Source organism: Vombatus ursinus, unplaced genomic scaffold (assembly GCF_900497805.2).
Source record: "Vombatus ursinus unplaced genomic scaffold, bare-nosed wombat genome assembly UNPS02009975.1, whole genome shotgun sequence".
NCBI classification, from domain to species: domain Eukaryota; kingdom Metazoa; phylum Chordata; class Mammalia; order Diprotodontia; family Vombatidae; genus Vombatus; species Vombatus ursinus.
In genome coordinates this window covers 3,656,776-3,670,359 of record NW_020949753.1, presented here as the reverse complement: position 1 = coordinate 3,670,359, position 13,584 = coordinate 3,656,776, and the positions used below count along the sequence as shown (strand labels likewise).

At 38.5% G+C, this 13,584-nt stretch overlaps 1 protein-coding gene across 4 annotated transcripts in view; it reads right to left on the bottom strand.

Annotated features, from left to right (window-relative positions):
• NFKB1 (nuclear factor kappa B subunit 1) overlaps nt 1-13,584 on the bottom strand; it is a 159,354-nt gene that overhangs the window by 28,645 nt on the left and 117,125 nt on the right. For all 4 annotated transcript variants that reach the window (XM_027853362.1, XM_027853360.1, XM_027853361.1 and 1 more), the window contains 4 exons: nt 11,856-12,014; nt 10,099-10,203; nt 7,990-8,081; nt 5,363-5,501 (listed from right to left, as the gene is read on the bottom strand). In XM_027853362.1, coding sequence (XP_027709163.1) covers nt 5,363-5,501; nt 7,990-8,081; nt 10,099-10,203; nt 11,856-12,014 — 495 coding nt within the window. The remainder of the gene's footprint in view (nt 1-5,362; nt 5,502-7,989; nt 8,082-10,098; nt 10,204-11,855; nt 12,015-13,584) is intronic.

Sequence of the window (13,584 nt, the reverse complement as noted above, 5' to 3'; positions counted from 1 at the left end):
CCCAAGTCCTACCAACACTGTAAGGGATCACAATGGTCCCCAACTCTCCTCGCAAGTTTCTAACTTTGCCATAGTTACTAAGATGAATGGAACTAGAATGTTTAGAAAAGGACAAGTCAGAAGACATTGGTGACATTTCTTTTTTCTTTCCTTTTTTTTAAAAAAAAAAAAAAAGCCTGGAGCTGGGCAGAGTGGCATACTGCCTGTAATTTTTTGCTCCTAGAGGAGGTTGAGGCTGTAGTCATCAAACAGGGGCGTTCTGAGCTGTGGCTGGGCTCAAGCCAACTGGATGCCTACACAGAGTTTGGCTCCAAAACTGAGCGCCTGGAGAGGAGCTACTAAGCTAGCTGCCGGAGGAAGGAGGGAGCCTAGATGCAAAGAGAGCAGGTCAAAGCTTTCATATCAATCATTATGGTCCAGGAGAGGCTGCTATACTTGTATCTGGGGAGAGTTGGCTAGACTCATTCTAGAAAAGAAAAGAAAAGAAAAGAAAAGAACAGAGGAGAAAAGAAAAAAACAGAGGAGAGGAGAGGGGAGGGGAGGAGAGGGGAGGGGAGGGGAGGAGAGGAGAGGGGAGGGGAGGAAAGGAGAGGAGAGGAGAGGAGACTGGATTTGTTATTTCATGGAGCATAATGAGCTCCCCTCCAGGATGGAGCATTTAGAGCATTTGCTCTAAAACTCACAGAGCTGCCTGGGCCACTAAGGGGTTGAGTGATTTGCCCAAGGTCACACAGCTTATATATGTCAGAGACAAGACCTGAACCCAGGTCTTCTGACTCTGAAGCAGGCTCTCTACCCATTATTCCATGCTGCCTTTCAGTACAGCTAGGTGGGGCCACATTGCAAAGATCACTGGGCCTGGAGTCAGGAAGCACTGAGTTCAAATCCAGCCTCAGACACCTACTATGTGACCCTGGGCAAGTCACTTAACCTGACTGCCTATTCCCTCAATTGTAGAACAGAAATAATAACAGCACCAACTTCCTGGGGATCTTTTTTTTTTTTTTTGGTGAGGCAATTGGGGTTAAGTGACTTGCCCAAGGTCACACAGCTAGTAAATGCCAAGTGTCTGAGGCCACATTTGAACTCAGGTCCTCTTGACTCCAAGGGCGGAACTCTATCCACTGCACCATCTAGCTGCCCCTCCTGGGGTTCTTGTGAGGATCAAAAGATGTAATATTTACAAAGCCCTTAGCACAGTGCCCAGCATATAGTAGGTACTAATATAAACCCCATTTGCCTCAGTTTCTTCATCTGTAAAATGAGCTGGAGAAGGAAATGGCAAATCACTCCAGTATCTTTGCCTAAATGATGTAGAGTCAGAAACGACTGAACAACAAAATAATGATTGGGATTTACAATTACTATTTCTTTTAAAGCAAACTAATCCACATACGTACTGATCGTGGGGGAGAGTGAGATGCAAAAAAGAAGATGGCATAGGTCATGATAACACATGAAGTGGAGATAAGATAACACAAACCTAATTGGAAAGGAAAGTCTCCTTCTGATCTCTGAAGTTATCAGGTAATGATGAAGATGATGATTTTAAAAACCAAGCCCAGATATCTTAAGGGATTACTTCAAGAGGAAAAGAGCCAGGGCTGGTCAACTTTTGAGGAAATAGACCACCTGTAGAAACTGCACTGATGGGTAATTTCAGAGATGACTGAACTGGATCTGGGGAAGTTCACTTCACTACTTTCAATGTGATTTCACAACTTTTAATGAGTTTGTTGATTTCCCCCTAAATTTTACCATGATGAACTAAAAGTCCAATCCATTACTCATCTTAGGTGTTGCTGTTTATACCTCACAGTGCTCTGGTCTTTGACCAGGTAGAACAAGATGGAAGTACCCATCATCCAGTCAATTCTAAAGGAAAGATGGAATCTCAAAAGAGACCAAAGTACGAGCTTGGGTTTTCTTATGCATTTTGCTTAGCTCACACCATGGCTATTTATCAGATGTATTTTGTCTGAAAAATGGGAAATTTGGAGGCAATTTTTAAAAATAAAATGGATTCCCTACCAATAAATATTATTATTAACTATTAAATTCCATAACAAATGGTTGATTTATTCCAACTAAAATCAATTCACACAATGAATTCCACATAGTCAACCTCATTATATTCACAGACCATCATTCTGAATCTGTCTTGGATTAAACATAAGCACGGTGGCCCTGGGCCAGGCTCCTGGATTATTCAGCCCGATAGCCTCTCTTTGAAAAGCACAACAAGGGAATTTATTATTGTGAAAAGTCACAACTACCCATCTTGGAAAGAATATTAATGGTCAGGAAATCAAAGAGCCCAAATAGAACTTTAGACATCATTTTGGCCAATACCATAAAAGCCCAGAGACTAGATGATCTGCCCAAGGTCACACAGCAAGTTAAAGAAAGGAGCCAAGTCTCCTGATTTTTGGTCTGGTGACCTTTTCCATTTATATCATGACGCTTTGAGATGGATTTTCCTCCTTCCCCAAACACTCTAGGCTTCCTTCAGTAATCTATCACAGATCAGACAGTCATTATTCTAGCAAAACCTTTTTTGAAACTATATTTTCAACCAATATCATCTCTTACGGTAACCTAATTTCTAAAGCACTACTTGATGTCTAAAACAGAATAGGTAGCTGGATAGAATGGCGGACCTGAATTCAAATTCAACCTCAGAAATTTACTAGCTGTGTGACCCTGTGCAAGTCACAACCTCTGCTGGCCCCAGTTTGTTCATCTATTATAATAGTACCTGCCTCTCAGGGTTGTTATGAATATGAAATAAGACATTTGTAAAGTGCTATGTAAATTCTAGCTATTATTTATTAACTGCATTTCTCCTGACCTTTTCTCTTTCAAACTTTATAGGGTATCCCTAGTTCTCATGCATGGATTCTTAAAGTTTATATTCACCCACAATTATATAAAGTTTGATCTTACTGTCTCTCAGCTTTTGTTTTCAATTGGGATCTTTTTACCCCTCCTCCATACAGTGACCCCTCTCATTCTTTTAATGATTTTTGTTGCCCTTCTTAGTACTTGTCTATTGCCTTTACATCTTTCTTAAGGTCAACAACCAGAAACGCACACAATATTCCAAGGGTATGCGCATGATTTTGTGCCATTATAGGATTACGTTTTGGGTTTTGTATATAGGTGCATATACACACACCCATACCCACACCCACCCATACACACACCCACCTATACCCACACCCACCCATATACATATACTGCTGATAATTTGGGTGGTTTTTTGTGTGAGCATGTGTATATGTACGTGTATATGTATGTATACATATATATGTGTATACGTACAAGTGTACGCATGCACATACATGCACACATATACATATGTGTATGTACATAATACCTAGCACCTTTGGTTGGTAATCAATCAACTCAACGTCTTCTCAGAATTTTTGACAATAACTCTCTGGTCTCTTTTCTGGACCATCATGGAGGTCCTGTGATCCAAATACAAGTCCAGTTTCTCACACATACTAGTCGAGAGACCTTAGACATCACAAATAACCTCTGAGTGTTCCAGACTGCTCTCCTAGACTCAACACCGTTCTCAATATATGTCTGGAGATGGAATTTTCTCACCGAGAGTTCTTGACAAATTATGAGTCAAAGGTCCAGACCAAAACAAACAAACAAAAACCTTATGGGTTTAGAGCCCATTATCCTAATAGTATAATATGAGTAATTTCTCTCTTTATATTTCCTCAAATCAAACTCACCTGTCCCTTTCCTGCCTAGTTACACAGCCAGATGAGAGCTTCCTCTCACTCAAATCAAATGAGCTAATATTTGTACAGCACTTAGCACAGTCCCTGGCACATAGCAGATGCTATATAAATGCTATGTTATTATCATGCTACAGTTCAGCCCTATAGGATTTCCCCACCCAAAAGAGTTTAATATAATCTGCACACTGGGAAATTTTACGGTGCACTTTCTCTTCCAGATAATTCGTGAAAATGTTAAATAACACTTGACCCAACACTAACCCTTAGAGAATGTTTGTTTATCTTTGCTATGCAAAAAAAAAAAGTGTCCTCTCACTTTTCCTCCTACACAGCATTCCATCTTCTTTCTCTGTGCTTTTTTCACAGACAGCCCCTGGGTTAGGAATGTATTCCTTCCTCATTTCTGCCTTTTAGCCACCTTTCGAAAACCCAAATAACCCCAATAAAATGTCATAACCTTCCTATATAAGGGCTTTCCTAATTCCTGTTTCTACTAAAACTACCATTTCTTCTTTCCATTCCTCCACTAAAATTACCTGGAATTTATTTTGTGCACACAAGCAACGACATACTCAAATGCACCAGTAATCTCATCAGTTTGGGAACCCTCCAACACTACTGAATGCAACTCATTCAGCCCTGCTCTGTCTGTGCAACTATCCTCCATGGCCTTCTCAAAAGTCTGCCATAGAAGGTTAGGTGGCACAGTGGACAGAGCACCATCCTGAAGTCAGGAGGACCTGAATTCAAATCCAGCCTCAGACCAAACACTTGACACTTACTAGCTGTGTGACCCTGGGCAAGTCACTTAATCCCAAATGCCTTTAAAAAAAAAAAAAAAAGTCTGCCATAGGGAGTTCCAGTTGATGTGCTAGAGGTCTTCCTTGCTATATTCTTTAACTATGTTATTCATCTATTTTATTATATTATTATTCTATGTGACATATATAATAATAGGTTTAGTACATCATTGCATGTCATATTTATTATGTTTTATTATTTTATTGTATGTAAATTTTATAATAATATATTTAATGTATTATTGTATATTATATATTTATAAGTGGATATATCATTTCTTTCTACAGAATAGAAGTTCCTTGAGGGCAAAGTCTGTTTCATTTTTGTCTGTATCTCCAACTGCTAGAACAGTGCCTTGCATTTAGTAGGAAATGTTTGTTGATTAGTTCCTTAACATAATCTACATCCCTCAAGAGAAATTTCTAAAACAGTAATTCCAGAAGCATTCTTAACAGGATACTTTTAATGTTTCCCCAGTTTTGTATTTTCCCTTTTTGCTCCAAGCAGAGTTTTCCCTTGGATATACCTCCAATTATAATCTTTGCTGATTATATGAGCAGTGTTATGTATTTGGGGGAAATCCATCACAAAACCTTGAGATTTCAAATAAGCTTGGACAGGGTAATATGATTAAAATTTGCTTATTATGGGAATATTAAAATAGCATTTCTTTTGGCTCTTCTCTGGAAAATGGACACTTGGGTTCCGGGGGCCTAGCCATCATGAAACTATCCAGACAGACACCATACTTATGTGTCTATGTCTTAGAAAAATGCTTGCAAGAGACAAAAATGACTTACCTTTAATTTCTGGGTAGTACAGAAAAGGCTTTGGCTCACTGGTTTCCAAGTCAGATTTCCGCCGAAGCTGGACAAATACAGAGGCTGGCTTGGTGATATTGACATCTTTATACTTTGGAGTTTTGAATACAATGGCAAACTGCAAAACACAGAGAGCTAGCTTTATGCAGGATAAGGATGGGTCTCTCTCTCTCTCTCTCAGTAAATTTTTGGATAAAAAAGCTATTTCAAACGATCAATATAATCTAATTTGTATTGTTCAATTTTCTCCAGTGTTTTAAAATTGGTCATGCCTATGTGTATAAATTTCACACCTATAAGATGGTCCAATAAATGGGTGGCCCATTCTCTCCCTCTTCAATATCAGCTCTAAGAGCCTGCTATAACTGCTTCTAACAGCACTGAAATAATTAGTTAGGGGAGGTGGGAGAGAAGGGAAGAGAGAAAAAGGGTAGCTGCCCAGGATGTACCACTCCAGAAATTAAATACACTCCCTGTGTGTTACACTTCAGAGCTCTCTGCACCCTCAGGAAAGCTCAACTAAAGCCCCCAAATGCACGAGCCTGAAAACTCATATGCTCTCATATGCTGCTGGGGTAGAGGTAGTGTGGTGTGCTGGCCAGAGAGGAGGCGTTAGACTCAGGAAGACCTGGGTCCCAGTCCTATTTCAGGTACACATTGGCTGTGTGACCATGGGCAAGTCATGTAACATCTCAGTGGCCCAGACTATAAGTTGAAGACCCTTATTGGGAGAAGGGGTTTTCTCACTGAGGGGAGAGGAGTGCAGAGGACTGGACGAGGGGTCTGATATCTCTCTGCCCTTACAAACTCTTTGCCATGCACAATAACTGTCTTCTCATCAATATTCCTCAGCACTGGGCTATCCAAACTCTCAGCTTTCAAACATATGCTAAGTTATCATTGGACAACCCTTCTGACTTTTCATGATGAGTTAAAATACACTAGCTAGAAGAGGCCCTTAGTTTGAAGACCGCTTCTGGAAAAAAAAAAAGACTTCAGTGAAGTATCCTTTTGCAGATATCATATTTATTTATAGAGGCAGTTAGATGGCGCAGTGGATAGAGCACCAGGCCTGAAATTAGGAAGACTTGAATTCAAATATGACCCCAGACACCTCCTAGCTGTGAGACCCTGGGCAAGTCACTTAACTCTGTTTGCCTCAATTTCTTCATTTGTAAAATGAGCTAGAAAAGGCAATACAAATCACTCCAGTATCTTTGCCGAGAAAACCCCAAATGGGGTCATGAAAATTGAACACAACTGAAATGCCTAAACAACAATAAATATTTATTTACAGGCTTAAGCATGCCACTCTTGTGAGAAGAGAACGATTTTTAGCAACTAAGTCATTTTGACCACTGTAAATACTGAAATTAACTACAAAGGACATATGAAGAAAGATGCTATCTGCATCCAGAGAAAGAACTGATAAATAAATGCAAAGAATGATTTTACATATATATGCATATTTTTGTCTAATAATAGCTATCTCTAGGTTGGGGAGAGGGGAGGGAAGGAAAAAAGGAGAAAAAAATTTACATGATAATTTTATTATATATTTAAAAGGAATAGCAAGTTGTATATAACAGATTTGCAGTTTCATGTGCAATCATCTTTTTTTATTCTTCTGTCTTACAGAAATGCTTGTTTTATTCCATAAATTCAAAATAATTTTTTAAAGAGTACAGAGCTCACTGCCTATGACTCATCAAGGAAGCAAACAGGGAGACATACCAAAGACTTGTCATACAGTCTGAGACTCAAAGGTTAATGGGGACCTGTATGATTAATGATTTTCTGGGGGCAAAAAAAAAAACCCTCACAGTTATTTCAAGCATTTTGCCACAGGATTTAAATAAATGTTTGTGAGTAATTCAATTCCTTTTGTGAAAGCAAAGGGCTAGATTTCATCATGATAACTGCTGATGCTTATGTAACACCTGAAGGATCACAGAATACTTCCTTAATAACAACCCTATAAAAGACGCATTTCTCATCAAATTCCCTCAATTTTGCAGACAAAGAAACTGAGGTTTGAAAAGGATAAAGGATTTGACACAAGGCCACAGAGCTATTAAGTGTCATAGCTGAGAATGAAATTCAGAAATTGTGATTCCAGAGTCACTATCCTTTTTAATTATCAATTTATCCAATTATCTAATTTAATTACCCAATATATTAATATGAATGATATAATATGATATTAATATATAATATACTATACATACTGTATATTATAACATATTAGTATATAACATATTAATAACCCCAAACCCCAAAATGTTTAATTACCTCTAAGCCCCCCCCCAAAACCCAAATCTCGAAAATATACAAAAGTGATCATTTTCTTTCATTTGCCCACTAAGACTCTGAGCTCCTTAACACTGTTCATTCTTCATTTCTTTCTTTCATTTATTTTGCCTTTCTTTGTATCCCCAGGGCTTAGCACAGTGTCTGGTATACTGTTGGTGCTTCATAAATGCTTGTTTACAGGCTACGCTCATTCCCCCAATTTTTTTCTTATATTATTGCTATAGCTAGCATTTCTAGCACCCTATCAAATCGTAGTGATATACCTCTCAAAAAATATCCAAACGTATCTTTACCTGTCTGTGAACATCTGTAGGAGAAAAATCTCCAAAGCCTTCCCAGAACCCACCATTCTCCTCTTCTTCATAAAATCGAATTTGGATGTCATCTATAAAACAGTTACACCTCTTTATGGATTTTTTAAATGATGTTTTATAAGCAAGTTAAAAATGAAGGCATCAAAAAAATTTAAAAATAAATAAATGAAATGAAGGCATCGTAGAGCTGGAAAGATATTTCAAAACACGCTGTAATCCATCTCTATTCTTGTCAATCTGTTACCCTTGATGTAGCCTTCGAACACTTGCTACTGTTAAAAGTCAGTCACCAAGAAACTTTTGAAAGAACTGCGGGTACCTGCTGAGGTCCTAAGTATATAGCAACTGCACAAAACGTTTGAGATCCACTGACTCTTTCCCCATTCCATCTTTCTCATCTTAATTCCTCATCCAATAAATGAGACAGATTATAGTACTTTTTAACCTTTATTTTTATTTTTGAATTTTAAAATTAACTTTTTGCCTTTTTTGAAGATTCTGTAGTGATTCTCACCATGTAGGAAACAAATGACTACTATATTACCATTATTATTCACCATAGGAGGGGGTAAGAGGTGGGACAGTCCCTATTCATTCTGGCAAAACTGAGGTCATAGACTGTAACACATTTACAACACTGAAATACATCTGAGTCTCCATTTATTGTCTTTAAATTGTTACTATTCCTTGCTTCTTTTTATTCTTATCAGGAGGAAAAATAAATATGCTTTGTTTGAAAATAACAGAGGTTTGTCTGGGTGTGAAATTAGCAAATGTTTTAAGGGATCTATGAGTACATAACCCTAGTTTCAAATGTCAACCTCAGAGGGACTACAGCTATTGTTACTACAGCTTTAAGAGGCCAGAAAAAGCTCTAAATGAATGTTTAGCAAAGCAGCATGTGCAGGATGTCTGTTTGGGTTTTTTTTGTTTTGTTTTGTTTTGTTTTGTTTTTTGGTAAGACAATCAGGGTTAAGTGACCTGCTCAGGTTCACACAGCTAATAAGTGTCAAGTATCTGAGGTCTGATGTGAACTCAGGTCCTCCTGACTCCAAGGCCAGACCTCTACCTACCCACCAGCTGCACCACCTAGCATCCCCCAGGAAGTTTTAAGACTCAATTGAGAGATGTCTGGAAATAAGGTTCTCCCTATGGAGTCCCAGGAAGAAGATGCGTGTTTTGTCTATAATCCATGAGGATCTATGAAGGAGAATACAGAGAGGAAAAAGGAGATATAAAAAAAAACTCCTTCCTCATCAGAATGGGCGGAAGTGATGTTAAAAATAAATCTTTAAAGAGAATTCTAAGAGTAATTTGGAAAAGGCTGGTAAGCACAGTGCATTTTGGGAAGACTGTTTCCTGTGATTACCAAAGAGAAGCCAGGAACAATAGATTAATCTGACTTATTTAATGAAAGACTGAATGTGGCTATTATACTGAAGAGAAATACGAAGATTCTGAAGATAACTGAATCAGTGTCTGGAAGGAGACCGAATGGGGTGAAACTAAGTTTCCAGAGAAGTCAGGAGTCATCTGCTGTTGTATTGAGGGGACTGTCGTATTGATGTAGACTGGGACACTGTCTATAGCCACAGTATTATAAATAGTTACCTTAAACTTTACTAATCACTGTCCTCATTGGTTAACAAATTGCATATGTTCTATAATTTAATATATTGATTTAGTTATAAGGAAATCAGAGTAAATACCAATGGGAAAAGTTTTCTCCAGTTCATTAAATAATTAATATTTGATGTACTAGGGTAGAGTCTCACACAAATCAATTAGTTGATGAGAAGATATTGAAATCTTATTAATGAGAACACATCATGCAAATATACTCTTGTATCCCTCTAGAGTTCTGAAGGAAAGAAGAAAATAAACAAATGAGTCAAGTGGTAAGTTTAAGGAGAGATATACAACCGAGAGGTGGTCAGACCCCAAGTGCCATTTAATAAACTTGATACAAACGGACTACAACCCATTGTAAGTAGAAAAAGGAATATGGTTTGCAAAGTGTTATAAATACCTAACAATTACTGTCAGTCTCAACTATGTTCCACCTCACAAGCCCAGGCATGCCCTTACCTTTCTGAACTTTATCACAAAGAAGATAAATCTCCTCCCCTCCAGTCACACAGCCTGCCGTCCTGTCCATTCTTACAATCTTCAAATTGGAGGCGTTGGGGGCTTCTGTTGGTAGAATGAATAGTAACAAAACCACAGTTTAGCATGGACTTCAGAAGGCTTCCAGTGGAACAAAGCTTTTTTTTGCAAGAGAGGTCAAGAAATTTCAAGAAGAATAGTATGTTTAAAGAGATATCTTTACCTAAGATATTTTAAGTGGGTTAAGAATAATAAAATGAAAATACCTTCTGTCAAAGAGTTCAATCTACACTTGGACATTAAGTCAAGTCAAGTCAATAAACATTTCTTAAGCACCAAGCACTGTGCCTTTAAGCACTAAGAAATGCATTAATTTATTCATTCCCACTATACATCTATGAGGCAGGGCAGAAGAGGATAGGGAGGATGCAGAGAGTGATAGGACTTTTCCAATATATTAAGAGGCTTCCTTGTTCCAAGTCTTATCTTCGACAAATTTCTGATCTCTTGGTTATATGGTTCTCAATTCAATCATAGATTTATCAACCAACAAGTTTTTGTTGTTGTTGAGTTGTTTTTCAGTCATATTTGTGACTCCATTTGGTGTTTTCTTGGCAAAGATACTGGAGTGGTTTGCCATATCCTTTTCCAGATCATTTTACAGATGAGGAAACTGAGGCAGACAGGGGGTAAAGTGACTTGTTCAGGGTCACACAGACAGTAAGTGTCTGAGGCCAGATTTGAACTCATGAAGGAAGGGTCTTCCTGACTCTAGGCCTGGCACTCTATCCACTACGCCACCTAGTTGCCCTACAACCCATGAGTTGTAAATGCCAGATATGTACCTGGCCCTGTGCTGGCATATAATATCATTTGTATAATAGGACTTTAAGGTTGGTAGCACCTTAAGAGTGTTGAGGGAAAAAATTCAGTTAAACTTTTTGACAATTCCTGTTCTCAAGTAAAGGAAAACAGAAATGTTATTTTCCCCTCAACTAAATTAAGGTTCTGTGTGGTTAAGGGCAAAGGTTTCAGTGTGGTAAATGGTACGATACAAAGCTTCCTTCTTTGCTCTCCAGCTGTGTTATACGGCAATCTCTAATAGAGAAGTCTTTGCCTTTTTAGAAACCTCCAAGTTCCCTTTAAACATGTTATCAATAATGAGAAAAACCTGTCCATGGTACAACTGGAAGGTGAGGACTTTGCTACTTAGCACAAGTTCCACAAAATCTTGATGAGCCTACAGGTCTTTTAATGAATTTGATTGGCAGATGTTTGCCTGGGGGATGCCACAGCACACATCTAGATCAAGTAAACAGCTGGGTGATCAGTATAGTTTTGGGGAAAAAAAAAAACTTGGCCAAAAGTGGTCTATACATGTTATAGACAAAAATGCTTGCTTGAAGTTCATTCTTCAGGCAATAACTTAATTTAGTTCGTAGTATTTTAATTGCATAAACATTTCTTGAGTACTCATTTGAATACATGGTCTCAAAGAAATATTGGCTAAAAAGGGGAAAGAAAAGAACTTAACAATACTTTTCTCACACCACCCCATTAGGATCCCAGAGGAAAATTGCAGCTGCTCTTTCTTCCTCTGAGAGGCCCAACAGAATCTCCTTGCCAGGCTTCTCTACAGCACCAGATGGACTGAATTCACATACCAAGAAAGGCTGGTATTTCAGTTAAGAAGGGGGAGATGGGCACATAAGGAACCACGTGAGGGAATGTGTACTCACTGCTGTCATAGATTGCATCTGACACCACGGGCTCCAGTCTTCTGGTGAAGCTGCCTGTGCTGTCTGGAAGAAAGGCTGTGAACATCAACCGCACCACGCTGAGGTCCATCTCCTTTGTCTGCTGGAGAGCTGCCTGTCGGATGATCTCCTTTTCCCTGTCTAGGAACAAACAGGGCAGGTCATTTATTCCACATGCAATGGAAACATGGGAGGAGGGGGAGGACACTTGAAATGTGATGCTTTTGAGGGGTCCCTTACAGATGTGGAAGCATATTTAAAGACCTCCTTGTCAGTGTCCCTAGAAATATATAAGACGGAAATATTCCCATAATGGGAGAAAAATAAAATATTGAATTTTTTAAAAAGATGTAACTATTGCCCTCATCCGAAAACCCTTTCCATACTTTTCCCAGTTTAAAGTATGTTTAGGGACAGCTAGGTGATGCAGTGGATAGAGTACTGGCCCTGAAGTCAGGAGAACCTGAGTTCAAATCCAGTCTCAGACCAAACACTTGACACGTACTAGCTGTGTGACCCTGGGCAAGTCACTTAACCCCAATTGCCTTAAAAAAAAAAAAAAAAGCATGTTTAAAAGGCCAGGAAAAAAACAGGCTTTCTTATGGAAATGGATTAAAAGTGGAAATCAAATCTTGAGTAAGGAAAGCATTTTATCCAGTTAAACTCATTGCCTTCCCCATCTTCACTAGAAGAAAGCATTTTATCCAGTTAAACTCACTGCCATCCCCATCTGCCTAGCCCAACTTCAGTCATTCAGGATAGATTAAGATATTGATCAGAGGGAGAAGAGATACCTGTTGATTACTTCAGGAAAACACTTCAGGGGAGTGTCAAGGAAGGAAATGAGTAGTAACTATTGTTCTGGAACGCTAACTCAAAACTATTTTAATATATTATGTCATTTTTCTTTGATCAAAACTTCTATAAATACTACCTCTAATTATCTGGGGAGGATGGGGGTGGGGACCTGGGAGGGGAGGGTTATGCTCTCATTAGGCTAGAAATGTGTGGATTTAGAATAAAGTTAAATTAAACAAAATAGTTTCTGGCAGAAGTGCCTAAAATGCAGGATACAGGATTATTTACATCAACACAGAGCAACTGAAGAAAGCAAACATAAAAGTTGCAACTCAATTTTTTTCCTCAAACTTTTCATTTTCCTATTTCCTGTGTAAATTAGAGTTTTCCTATATGCTTGGTTGGCTGTTGTCCTTCATTCTCAGAGGACCAAAATGGCATCACTATGCTAGAGTCAACTTACAGTGTGTCTGACGACGGCTGATCAGACCAGTATGAGCTCAGAATGCTCTACCATAGGTAAGGCATAAATAGTCCACGTGAACATTTGAGGTAGATTCTCTAAATTTGCATATCTCACATTTCTTTTGAGCTACTTCAATTCTACTTTGCTCAAAAGAGCGCAGTGTAAATTCAACTTTTCCTATATGCTCCTACATTAAGAGTTGGTATCTTGATTGTACCTGAAAAGAATTTCAAATACATTATCTCATTTGAACCTCAAAAACTAGGGATGTAAATGACTGTATTATTCCATTTTACAGATGAGGTAGCTGAAGCTCAGACAGGTTAAATGGTTTGTTCACAGTCACAGTAAGTGTTGGAGACAGGATCTGAGTACAGGTCTTCCTGACTCTACATTAGTGAGAGCATTCAATTTAGAGTCAGAAGTCCTGAATTCAAATCCCAATGC